Below are 12,708 nucleotides of genomic sequence, written 5' to 3'. Positions count from 1 at the left end.
CCTTAAGGTTTTTTTTTGCACTGGTTAATTACCATGGTCAATACTGCCGACGATGATTAGAGATTTAAATTCACATACAGAACACTGGTTATGTGTGATGTAGCCACAGTAATAGTGTGCACAAATTTAGACAAAAAGTAAGAAACCAGCTCAAATGGTGTATCATTAAAATGAATAGTTTGTATCCCAAGCACTATTGATTAACCAAAGCTTAGTTGTGTTGGGAGGAATCGCACCATCTCCACTCATTAACTATCCATTATAAGTCCCAATACCATGTTCTTGCCATTGGGACTGGGCCTTCCTAAATGAGATGGCATTTTTGTGTCAATACAATTCACCATTAAGTAATTAAAACACCTTTATGCAAAGCCGTTCTGTAGGGAATATATTAATTATGTCGCACCCTCTAAGTATGTCCACCTTGGTAACTATAGTCTGGTTTGTGTACAGAAGTCTACTAATTCTGGTGTACCTTCAGCTCCCAAAATCGTACTAAACGCTATTACAGAGATTTCACTCTACAAGTAATGTTTACTTGTACTTTATGTGTATTAATTCCTACCAAAACAGGACCGACCATTTAGGGATTAAGCTAATTCTTGTTGTTTGCCAAACCATTGGGCAGTTAAGAAAATCAATATACAAAATCAGTAGGTGACCAAGGTCCGGTCACGTTTCAGAATGGTTGCAATACTATTTACATTATTATGATACATGAAATGCATATTTTTAAGGGACTCAGAGGCTCCCTCTGTCATTAGCCACATCCCGCAGTCTTCTCAGGAGGGCAGTGTGGTTTTCAGGGCACATCCGCTTGGCCGGAGACTCGCTTCCTTCTTCTAGGATAATTCCTCTTTTCTTAGTGGGAGTCTCTCCTGTCCGGACCATGCTGTTAATGTCTTGTAACCTCTGTATCGAAGAATAAATGGAAAGAAAAAAATTAATAGCAAATGGTGTTTTCTCAAAACGTGCTGCAGTCAGGGCTACGAGTGATGTTCTCACCAGACATAGAAGTATATGTGAAAAACAAGATGGTGACTCTCTACAGTTTCATCTATAGTGGCGATAAATGGGGCAATTATGCTGATAAGACACAGTTTTGCATTAATTGTTATCTAGAAGTTATTATGCCTATGAGCCGGTCACGTGGGAAACAAATGAAAGTGTCTGCCGTACACAATGAATACGAACTGTCCGAAAAGCCCTTCTTATCTATGTCTGACACTAGCTCACCTTTGCTGGGCTGAGGTTAAAGTAGTAGCAGATCTTTTCCCCAGATGTCATGGACGAGGCTTCAACATTGTGAGGGGAGATGTATATAGGATGACTAAGAGACAGCTGTACACGTCGCGGGGACAGAGCTTTTATTGAAGGGAAGGGCGAGAGTGGAGTAGTCTCGTTCTGTAAAAAAAGAGATGCTGGTTACAATATTGCAAACATTAAGAGCAACATAAGGAGCAATGGTAATCCAAATGCGAGCCACAAACGCCAGTTGCCAGCACCGCTCTCCTGCACTTACCATATTAGCCTTAGAATACTTCTTTGCAAAGCTTTCCATCTTCTCAATGTAAATGCTATTGTAGAACTGAACAAGGTGCCCCCTTTCATCTGCCTCCAGGTCGCTGATGGCTCCGGTCGGTTGCGTGGGGGTGGAAGGAGCGCTGCTGGGCTGCGGCAATGGTAAGGTGCTACTGTACCTCACCACTGGACTGGGCTCACGGCTCTCTAGAGAAGGATTAACAGAAACACCGTCGGGTTATGGACAGATAGCCTATATAGACAGACCATTGTCTCATCAACTACAAACTCATTTTTAGTTCTTCTTCAAGTATTCCCTAAGGCAACTTCTCAAACCATTCCAGGAATACTATTTCTAGTGCTATTTTCCAGATTTTTTTAAACTACACATCCTTTCACGACATGCAGCAGAAAGTTCCTTATTGGGATCTCTGGTGTTACCTAGCGGGGAAGTCTCTTGGGCATTAGGGTTACTGCCAGACTGCCGCCTGCATCTCTTTAAGAGGACACTTCGGTATACCTGTGGGAAGAAATTGAATCAGTTATGGAGGTTAATTTTGTACAATGTATAGTCAACGGGGTTGATTCACTTGAATGTAACATGAAGTATTTTTTTTCTTAAGGAAAGGAACTTAATGAACACTTACATCACTCCTTGCATGGGGTTGAGTACGATAGAAGCCCATGATGCTGTGGAATGATATATTTTCTTTTGTGATCTGAACAGTGAGATAAAATAGAGGAAAACAACTAAATATGGTTCACTTTGTAAGAAGAAAAACCATCCTCATCTTAAGATCTATGTGGTAGCTGATCCTATTAGAGTTCTCCCATGTATCTTACCTTGGCCATCACATACACCGCACACATCAAGAGCTGGTCTAGGTGTCGATCCTTCATCATGTCAGGGTAATGAACCAGGCTGTACTCTAAGCAAGTCCAGATTTTATCTCGGAGATCATCAGAAATATCCAGCTTCTGGCAGAGATCTTGGAGACGGACACTGGCTAAAGTGTAAACCTATTCGGAGAATAAACACAGTAAAAACAATGATGAAATAAAAAAAAAAATCATAGATATAATTATTAATACACATACAAATTGATTTAATGGAACACTTCGGGCAAGCATTATGCTATGGAAGATTCTTGGTCTCGTTTGAACCTATTTTGTGAGAATTACCTTTCTGCAGAATAGAGAAAAGGAGTTGGCCTTCTTCAGCTTAGCGCTGGCCAGGTTCTGCCGACTTGGGGATGATGGAACCTGTGTGGCAGTGATTTGCATCGGCTGAGGCGTCACTGGTCCTGCAAGAGCCTGAGCGGTGAGGGGTTGCACCGAACTGGCCACGTTGTGAGGCTGGCTGCTGACATTCACTTGTACGGGGAAGAATGTTATCCCTCCACTCTCATTGGCAATGCCTGAGTAAAAAGTATTGCAGACATCTTAGAACCGATTTAGCAGCTCTTATTACAAGTTTGTGTTGAATAAAATGTACAGCATTTTCTTATAATATGTCGATGGGCATTTTAAAACAGCTAGAGGTTGTCACCTTGCACAGGGATGGTGACCGTTTGGCCATTATTGGCTGTCACAGTGGCAGTAGCCATCGTTACCAAGGTCTGCCCTGGAACCGGAGGAGCACTAGCAGGCTCAGCTGGAGTAACGCTCTGGGAAGCTTGAGGTGTACTTGCAGCATCAGACGGGCTGTCTGTATCAATAAAGAGGCGTCTTCGTGTAGTACCAGCGGCGGGGGAGCTGTATCGTTCACTCAGAGTAACCGGGGAAGAGGGAACACCTAAAAGGAGAGAAAAGAAGAAAGAAAAGCTTTTGATTATGTTTAAACTATGCTTAGAACATAGAAAATGTGTTCAGTCTTGGTTTCTGACCATCTTCCTTATAGACATCATCACATCTGATATTCAGCCTTTGGGTCACTTACTCCTTGCCAGGCCCGCTGCATCAGCACGGATCTCGTTCACTCTTCTTGGGGTGAGAGGCGTGGGGGAACTAGTCAAGCTGCTACAGCGCGATTTTACATAATGCTGAGGAGGCATGACCTGAAATATAAGAAAACCAAATATCAAGTTATTTTGGAGTATTGACTTGAATTGATGAATGTAAAATAATGAAACACATTGAAAAGTAACAAGGAACGTTGAGCTCTTTGTTAATAGATGCTGTTTTGCAATATTTATTTCTGCGGCATTACTAACCTCCTTGCAGAATGGGATTTTCCCATCGTTTTCTCTAATCTTTTCCCATAGGGGTGAATCCAACTCCCAGGCCATGCTCTCCAATATTTGCTCTTCAATATGTTTTAGATGTTTTACCATCTCCCGACAAAGACCATCCTCTGCCTTTATGAAGATCTCAATCACCTGCAACAGGAAAGTGTGGCAACATGAAAAGTTCAGTGTATGTATATGTGTGTTATATATCTATATATATATATATATATATATATACACACATTCATACGTATATACACATACATACATGCACACACACGTAACATCAAGTCCAGGGATGCATTATGGTACACCCCTTACAAGGCCCAGGTGTCTCTCCTTCATAACGAGCTCAGTGCAAGCTGCAACCAGCACCAAGAAATGCGTGTATGTAACTGTATTTGTCTGTGTGTGTAATGTATGGTAAAGAGGGGTTAATTCTCTGACACTGCTCATGCCTGGTAATAGAGGGGTTGATTCCCTGAAACTGCTAATTTCTGGTAATGATTGTATTTATATTATAATTTAAATACAATATTAATGGTAGAAGTAAAATGTGGTCACTAGTGCTAGATTCTAGCGACGGCACCCCAAATTTCTGATGGCAGCCCTGGGAAGGGACACATCATCCCTTGTCCGCGTTAAGTAGGAATGGCGCGACTTCAAAACATGCCCGCAGTACATTTCGATACTGACAATATTTCTAATACATAAATTAATTCCCTGCAAAATGAAAATTTTACCTGGTTTTAACTGGACAGGGGCAGACATGAGAAGGAAGAAGAATGGTAGCAATAAAAAGGGGAAAGGTAATTTCTCTTAGCATACCTTATAAAAATCATAAGGCACCAGGTCAAACATTACAATTATTTGAGGGAAGTTGCCTGAAGGCTTGTAGGCAAATATGATAATCTCCAGACAGCAAGCTAACAGTGATCTGTGGAAGACATCCTGTTCCAGAATGACCTGAAATAAAGTGACATCATCCATCAGATTGCTTAACAGGGCAACGCCATGTCTTCTTAACGGAAAACCAAGAACCTTAGTTTACTTACAGAAAGGTCTGCATCACCAAGGCGCTTTTTCTCCTGGTTTATAATCGTTTCTAGGACCTTGTAATAGAACACTTCAGCAAAGCAGAAATATTTTCTCGCGATGTCTGTGGAAAGAAAAATATCTTGCTTCATCTATACTGGCCATTGTCAGAACGTGCTGCCATTGCATTTGTTTGGATGTGATGCTTTCATTGATGTGAAGTTCATAGAATCTTATATACATTCCAAAACAGACCAGATTTCAAGGTTGGCTCTAGGAAGTGGGATAATGACATATTCTGTCAATTAGGTTAATTTAGCAGTACTCCACAAATCATGGTTTTAATATTTAAGAGATGTGGGGCTACATATGAAATAAAGCTAAGATCCCTGAGTGTGTATATTGCCCATTACACAACTATATTCCTACATTATACCCCTCGCGGGAAAATTAGGTTGATATTAAGCTGCATCAGAAATTCAATTGCCATAAGCTAACTTTTTGGCTCATGCTATTAAAACCACAAATTGATTGAACCACTTAAGTGATCATTTTCCTTACCTTTGCAATATTGACTGTCTTCTCCTTCAGAAACAGTGTGCTCACAGAATGTCTCAAACATATCCTTCAGCCGCTGCACAATTGCTTGAGTGGGATCTCTGGAACAAGACCTAGGGTACAATTGAGGTACAGGTTCAGTATAAGCAAGCAAGAGCAGGGCCCTCTTACCCTCCTGTACCGGTTGGTCTTAACATGTATGTTTTTGCACATTTTGTATACTGTCTGCAGCTTATTAATGTAAATTCACTAGGCCACATCTTCTGATCTGTCGGTAGCCTCCTCTTACCTTAGCATCTGAAGTAGCTTCTCGCTGGGAGATGGTTTCAATCCAGATAGGATGGCAAAAAGCCGGCTCACGCTGTAGGCTGCGCTGGACACTGGCGTGGTGTACGGGTTGCTATCCCGTATGTATTTTAGACTTGTAAGCGGGGTGGAAATCTGAAGTGATTTCATCTGTGATAAAGGAAATAAACAAGTGCTACATGAATATACAATAGTGTTTCCAATATACAATGTTTCCAAATATTTCTTTTAAGGCATTGGCTGTATCGGCCAACTGAAACCCATACTATTATCATTACTGTGAAATCCACATCTTTATTGCACCTGACCTGAAGTACAAACTCATTTGCAAACAACGATATGAACAAACATTAAAGGTCTTTTTTCACGCTGTCCTACAATAAAAGGGTTCATCAGGGAACATCGGGTCCTACCGCCACACTCTCGCGTTCCTTAACCTTTTTCATGCCTTATAACCCTACTCAAGGAGCGAGGCTTTTACTTAAATGTCTGTTGGGTGGACTCAGATCCTTCTCTTTCAACGTTTTATCTAACATTGACACTGCCTGCCTTTTCTTGGCTTTAACAGGGGTAAAAATAAATAAAACAAAGTTGTGATTTCGACTCGGTTTTTTTTCTAATTACCATTTCAAAGTGTTGCTGTAAATTCTGAGTCAGCTGAGCCCTCTCTGTAGACCCAGTTGTTTCTGCAGAATTCAGACAGCGACCTATACTCCCGATCTCCTCCACCGCGTCCCCGAAGAAGACTCTCTCATCCAAATGTCCGGCAGACAGCACATATCCTTCGTACGCCTTATTAATGGATTTCCTGTAAGTGAGAGCATTACACGTATAGATTCCATAGTTGTCTTATAGAAGAAACATCTTGCTGCAGAATTCATTCCGATTAATATTATATGCTGTTGGCCCTGTCGTATTATCAAGAGCGACTGCCGGCGGCATTCTTGGTTTAGCTACCTTACGCAGTTGCCCGGGTTCACCGTCACTAGAGTATCAATTACACGACAGATGAATGTAATTCACTTACAAGCACTCTGCAAAGTTCCCTGGATCCAGAAATCCTGTGAGTGCTTCAGATTTCCCCTTCAGGACCTGGAAAGTAGAGATTTGAACCATTTTACTGGTTATGTTATCATGGAGTCTGGTTCATTTGCATATGAGGGCTAATGGTTATGTCAAAAAGCAACAGACTTAACAATAAGTCTTAGATATTATGTCACTTAAAAAACAAACAATAAGTTATGACCTAATAACAGAGACAGAAATAGGATGTGATTTATTTGAAAACCGCTTTAACCCTTTAACCCCTGAAATATGCTTCCTATGTCCCAAAAAGCAAACCTTTCTGTGGAAGAGCTTCCGGATATACGGCTTCCAGAAATGTTCCTTAATTCCCTTGGCATCTAGAAGTAAACCGTTATGGAGGCTACAGAGGGTCTCAATGATGCAGGGAGACTCAGCAGGAGGTTTAAAGTCTTTACTTTGGAAATCTTCAGGAAGGCCTGCTCAAAAAAACAAATGGTGTCCCGTAAGCAGCTAAAACACTTAGTAAAGACAGTATCCAAAAACAAGGGAATTTACCTGAATTACGATACTATAATAATGAGTCAGCAATCATGATTAATTTAAACTAAATAATGTGTCGTAAGGCTCTTATGTTTCTAACGTAGTGTTGGGGGGACAATGTATCATTTTTGTGTAGTTTATACCACTGAAATTGGGGTTCAGAAGCTCTCGGCGGTTGGCGCACTGAAGGGCATTCCCATAAACCAGGTCCAAAGTGCAGAGTAAGAGATGGTATGAATTCACCAAATCATCACTGATCATTGGAAAGTTTCCTAGAAAACAAAAAAATCAGAAAGATGCTCAGAACAGATCAAGAGATGAATCAGCCAAACGGGCACAGAAAGGGGCAAATGCATATGGGGGGCTCGGCACAATCTCCCCATGCCAGGGGCATCCCGTGATAATTTAAAGAGCGCATGATGAAGTGTCCCTTTAAAAATGGAAGATTCTGTATCTCAAGCCTCTAACATCTTTTAAAGGGGCCCTTGTGATTTCGAAAACCCTTAATCTGTTTACATGGAAGCCTTGGTCCGGATGTCAAGTATAACAAAAAATGTAGAACTTTGGTAAAAAGCCAATATAACATATTCTGCAACACTTAATTACATCTCCATTTTATCACAAAAATCTGCTATGTGATGGCAGCGATGGCAGCGTCCCTCTCAATAACATCACGAGGTCCTGTCCATGTATTGTAGAAATAAAAATCCCAACAAGCTCAGCAACCCAATGGCTTCCTCGTCATCATGAGAGTTGAAGTTCCATGACCACCTTTTGGGCTGTTCCAGCGGACGGGAAACGTCCAACAGATGCGGACCCACAACGCTGCCTTCTGTTTTGTGGAAGATATCTGCTGGGCATCATGAGAGTCACATTTTAACAAGCGCCCTGATCCCCCCCCCTATAATTCTCTGCAGACTGTATGTTTTTAGTAAAACCGTGTTACAAAACAGAAAAAGTAAACTCAACACAGGAAAGCGTCTAACCACAGAACCAAAACAGACCTACAGTAGCAGCACGATGGCGGCATCCGGTACGTTCATTTTCCAGAGTAATAAACCATTTACACGACAAAGACCCTTTTGCGCAAGTTTCATTGTCCAAGCATAACACACGTTCCTCTATTCCAGACACCGAGCCGCATTTCTAAAGAGCAAGTCTGGGGCAAAGTTCTAAATCAATACACAACTATATTGTGAACATCCCACAATACACACACATACACACACATACACACACATGCACATTTGAGAGGTTAACTATCACCCGATAGATCTGCTGCTTCCAATGATTTTTGTATAATAATAAAACGTACAAAGTGCTGTCATATCACTGCTGGCTGCAGAAGATAAACCCCCTTTAATTACCTCTAACCGCGTCCAGTCACCTGCCTCCAGCAAGCAAGAACAAGCACCGGCAGCTGCGAGCGGCTGACAGACAGACTCTGACTCCCATCAAGAAAGGCAGGGCAGTCCCGGTAGGAAGCTGCTCCTCATTGGTCTGAGAGGCAACGCTCTCTTGCACAGACAAGCCCAAACTTGCCTTCTGTGTATAGTTGCTATGATAAGAGATGCTGAACCCAAAGGATTTAAAAGGCCAGCCTAGCTGAAATATCACTGCTCGGCACTTTTCAGTTTAATTAGCAGCTAAAGAATGTGTTTTCCTTAAAAGGCAAAATGAAACAATAAAATAAAAGCAAAAACAAACAAAACAAAGCAAAAGGAAAACGAGAAGTATCTTTACTCGCTCACTAATACTCGTATGACTAATGCAACCGGCCACAGAAAACTGCAAACAGGAAGAAATACATACATTAAGCATTAGCCAATACTCCTAAATCATGAATAGTCCAGACGGGACTCGCCACCTGGGACTATATATACCCGTGTCTCGCCGGTCCAAGGTAACAAGCCAGGCTTCTCATTGTAACAGCGTTCTAGAACCCCGCTACCTACACCCACCTTTGCTTTCGACCTCTGTGCTGCCGTGGCTGTTCTTCTTGTGGGTTCTTGAAGATTTCTAGAAAGAGTGGATTGTATTTCTGGAACAAGACAGCAGTGACCGTGAAGTTCCGTTCCAGCTTCTCTGTCCTCTGACGAAATTCTTCTGGTAGATTTGCCATGTCCTCCCACTTCTTCATTTTGTTGAAAAACTCAATCAGACTAAAAAAATAAACAAATAAAATAAAATAATAACATAAGCTAGGATCCAAACTGTTGAAGCCTTGCATCAGTGAACAAATAACTATACAATGATAATACGGTGGGGAGAATTGACCTGTAAATTTGAGAAGCTATTGGTAGTCATGCTGCAGTTCTGGTGCGTTTCATGAAGGTAATGATTAGCTTGGTTGCTAGTTATGAACACCGGCTGCCTTAACTGTGCCATTGATTAAATGTTGTTGCGTTATATGGAAGCGAAGATGCTAATTAGACCACGGAAAGCCAATAAGCTAGACCTGCATGTACACGGTTCCCATGATTCTGTAAAGGGATGTGCTTGTGGCAGAGTCTTGCGGGAGCTTTTTAGGCCCCAATAGTTATATTAGTAACATGAACTGGCACAGAGGCTACAGTCTATGACTTCAAGGTGAAAATCAAGGTGGTATCTAAAGGTTTGGCTTATACATGGTTTGATACCACAGATAAAAACACTTTCACAGTCTTTCCTATGACGTACCTCAACTCTGAAGAGCTCAGGATTCTGGTCAACGACACATAGTTCCCCTCCACTGTCCCTCTGCCCACCGTCGGTACAGCCTGCCTGCATGCCACATATAATGCACATGCCAACCAGTGCAGGGAATTACCCTGTCAAAACAAGAAGACAGAGGTTGAAGACAGAAGCATTGACGTCTCAGTAGAAAAGGTAGATGTTACATTTTAATTGAAAGCCGTTGTGAAAGATGTAGGACTGCACCCATCCATCGACTGTTACCATGTAACAATTAAACTAAAGCCAGCAATGTTTGATGATCTCTACAATACCAGATCTAACCTCTCTTACAATAAGGACAGACCTACACGCTATTCATGTACATGAAAAGCTTGATAAATCCCCGGAGCCATTGACCTATTACTTCTAAAGTTCTTGCTGCCAGCTTGACTTATTTTATATATTATTCTATAATCTGATGACCAGAGTATGTAAATCTCCAACCATATACACGTACTGTTCCTCCTAATCATAAACTGAATCAGACTGAGTCCTCACTGATTGATTGTATAGCTCTGAGGAATTTGATGGAGCTATATAAATTTAAAAAAACTAAGTAGACTGGTCAAATCTGGACCAGGGGGCCACAAACCTGTCAGAATTTTATGATTTATATGAAATCCATTCAAGTAATTAATTACATTACATCATAGAGAATCAATGAGGACTTCTTCATTCATAAGAACCCTGTATGGCCAGGTTCTAAAAGAGCTTTGTGAGATAATCAGTAACACTGAAAGTGAATTAAAACAAATTAAAAATCGAATTTTAAACAAATTAAAAGAAAAAGTTAAATTTAAAATAATTCTAAGCTTTGCTGTTAACAGATCAAATTGATATCAACAGAGATCAATGCTTACTGCCTATTAATAAATAGAGATGGCGTTATAAAGAGCAATTCTCGGTCAAAATTCTAAAAGTGGGGAAATCATTACTAAAACTCTCCTTATAAACTACAAATCAGGGAAAACATTCAAGGAGATACAAATGTTTACAGATCTAATAAATATTTTTAACACAAGTGTTACTGTGTTGGATGGAGAAAATATCTGTGGATATGGTGACTGTTCCTCTTTCTTTGGTTTTTGAGACTCGTATAACTTTAGTTATCTTAATTTCAGTATTTATATATGTAAGTTCGTTAGTGCTAAGAAAAAAAAAATATCTGCCTTCAAATGGAGGACTCGACAGTGAAATCAATTAAAATATCAATTACACTACAGCAGCAGTCAGTGGGGACTCCATCAAACTACTCACCATACCAACCCCAAACAAACACCCGACATCAAACCCTGTGATCCAGCGAGCTGTAAGCCTACAAGCCAAGCCAACAGGACCATCAAAGCAACCCGCGCTATGGCAACAGCATCACAAGCCAAGATTTATTATACCTCACCAGACTACTCGTATCGCTGTACCTAAATAAATACTACGAGTGAAAATAGGATATAAAAAGAAAAAAAAGTGTGCTTTTTTTGTCTTTATAAAAAAATAATATATTGATAAATTTACTTTGTTAAATATATCTGGCTCTCAGGGTTGGACCCGGACACTGAGCGTTTTTGCCCCAATATCAGGGTGAAGGGGCAGATTCTCAGGGTCACTCAGTCTGGCACAGACTCCTTTCTATATGGAAAGTGCACAATGTGATATTAAAGGGATAACATTTCAAGAAGAGTCTCATTTAGATATTTCCCGGGTACGGACACATATGGCATTCTCCCATCTGGCGTCTTCCACTTGATGTAAGAAAATGTAAAGTCATTATAAGCCAAAAAAAAGCCATATGAGGTCACCGCAAAAATAAATATAACTAAATAAATAATAAACATTATATATATATATATATATATATATATATATTGCATGGCCTCTTATATATCTATATGATAGATACAAAAAAACCCCGTCCTTACATTTGATTGTCATTTTACTAAACATTTAACCCATTAAAGGCAAGGAGTTTGAGCAATACTGTACACACTCCTCTGGCATTATTACATAAACACATCTGTCAAGCCCTTTAAGTCCACAAGGTGGGGTTGGTGGGTGTAATGCCTCCCGCCCCCACTGTCACTAATTGCCCCCAGCAGGGACATATACCCCATACCATACTGGCAGGGTTACCCCAGGGGTCGAGTGCCCGTGTAGCCCCTCACCTCCAGGGTATAGTTCTGGCTTATCCTGCCGTAGCTGTCCCAGGCCTCCCCCCGGGCCCTCTCGTCCATGTTAAGGCTGCTGCAAAGCTCTTCATAGCGGTGACGAAGCTGTTCCTCTCCCTGTCGGCTCTCCTTGTCCTCCTCCTCTTCCTTAATCATCTTCAGGCCTCACCCGGACCCCTTCACGTCCCTGTCCCCAAATAAAGCCACGCAGCGCCGCGACTGACAACGCGAAGACATTTAAAAGTCTCGTCTCTGTCTGACAGCAGCGCAACGGGATTCACAGACACAGTTACGGCATTCTGTCACTGTAAACCCCCCTTTTCCACAATCGAAGCTACGCAGTTTTCGTAGATATGACGGGAAGCTGTGAGTGTAAAGGGGCGGGGTGAACGCTGCTAAATGTGCCTCTCTGATTGGACAGTTCTATTAAAGCGCCCAAGTCTATTGGTTAGTTTTACCTCTTAGACATTTCATTGGCTGTCGTTATAAATGTATTTGTTTGGTTGTAGAGTGGAGGACTGGACCTGAGCTTGTTGTCAATGAGACTGTAAACTGTGCTTAATGTTATGGTTAAAACAGATACAATCACCAACAGTACAGTATAAACATTTACCCCC

General features: G+C 41.2%; 1 protein-coding gene across 1 annotated transcript; it reads right to left on the bottom strand.

The window, feature by feature from the left end:
• Positions 1-582: 582 nt before the first annotated feature.
• On the bottom strand, positions 583-12,500 carry RBL2 (RB transcriptional corepressor like 2). Its single transcript, XM_053449787.1, has 22 exons — positions 12,089-12,500; positions 9,894-10,024; positions 9,176-9,376; positions 8,606-8,772; positions 7,358-7,486; positions 6,990-7,150; positions 6,676-6,740; positions 6,273-6,456; positions 5,632-5,798; positions 5,346-5,455; positions 4,805-4,908; positions 4,578-4,715; positions 3,735-3,899; positions 3,461-3,578; positions 3,071-3,316; positions 2,704-2,939; positions 2,365-2,541; positions 2,169-2,240; positions 1,963-2,041; positions 1,523-1,728; positions 1,237-1,404; positions 583-912 (listed from the first exon to the last, which is right to left on the bottom strand). The coding sequence occupies exons 1-22, from the start codon at positions 12,245-12,247 to the stop codon at positions 742-744; spliced, it is 3,354 nt and encodes a 1,117-aa protein (XP_053305762.1). The 5' UTR covers positions 12,248-12,500; the 3' UTR covers positions 583-741.
• Between the last annotated feature and the right edge of the window lie 208 nt (positions 12,501-12,708).

Source organism: Spea bombifrons, chromosome 10 (assembly GCF_027358695.1).
Source record: "Spea bombifrons isolate aSpeBom1 chromosome 10, aSpeBom1.2.pri, whole genome shotgun sequence".
In the NCBI taxonomy this organism is placed as follows: Eukaryota; Metazoa; Chordata; class Amphibia; order Anura; family Pelobatidae; genus Spea; species Spea bombifrons.
Note: the sequence above shows the minus strand (reverse complement) of the source record. Positions and strands in the feature narration are given on the sequence as shown.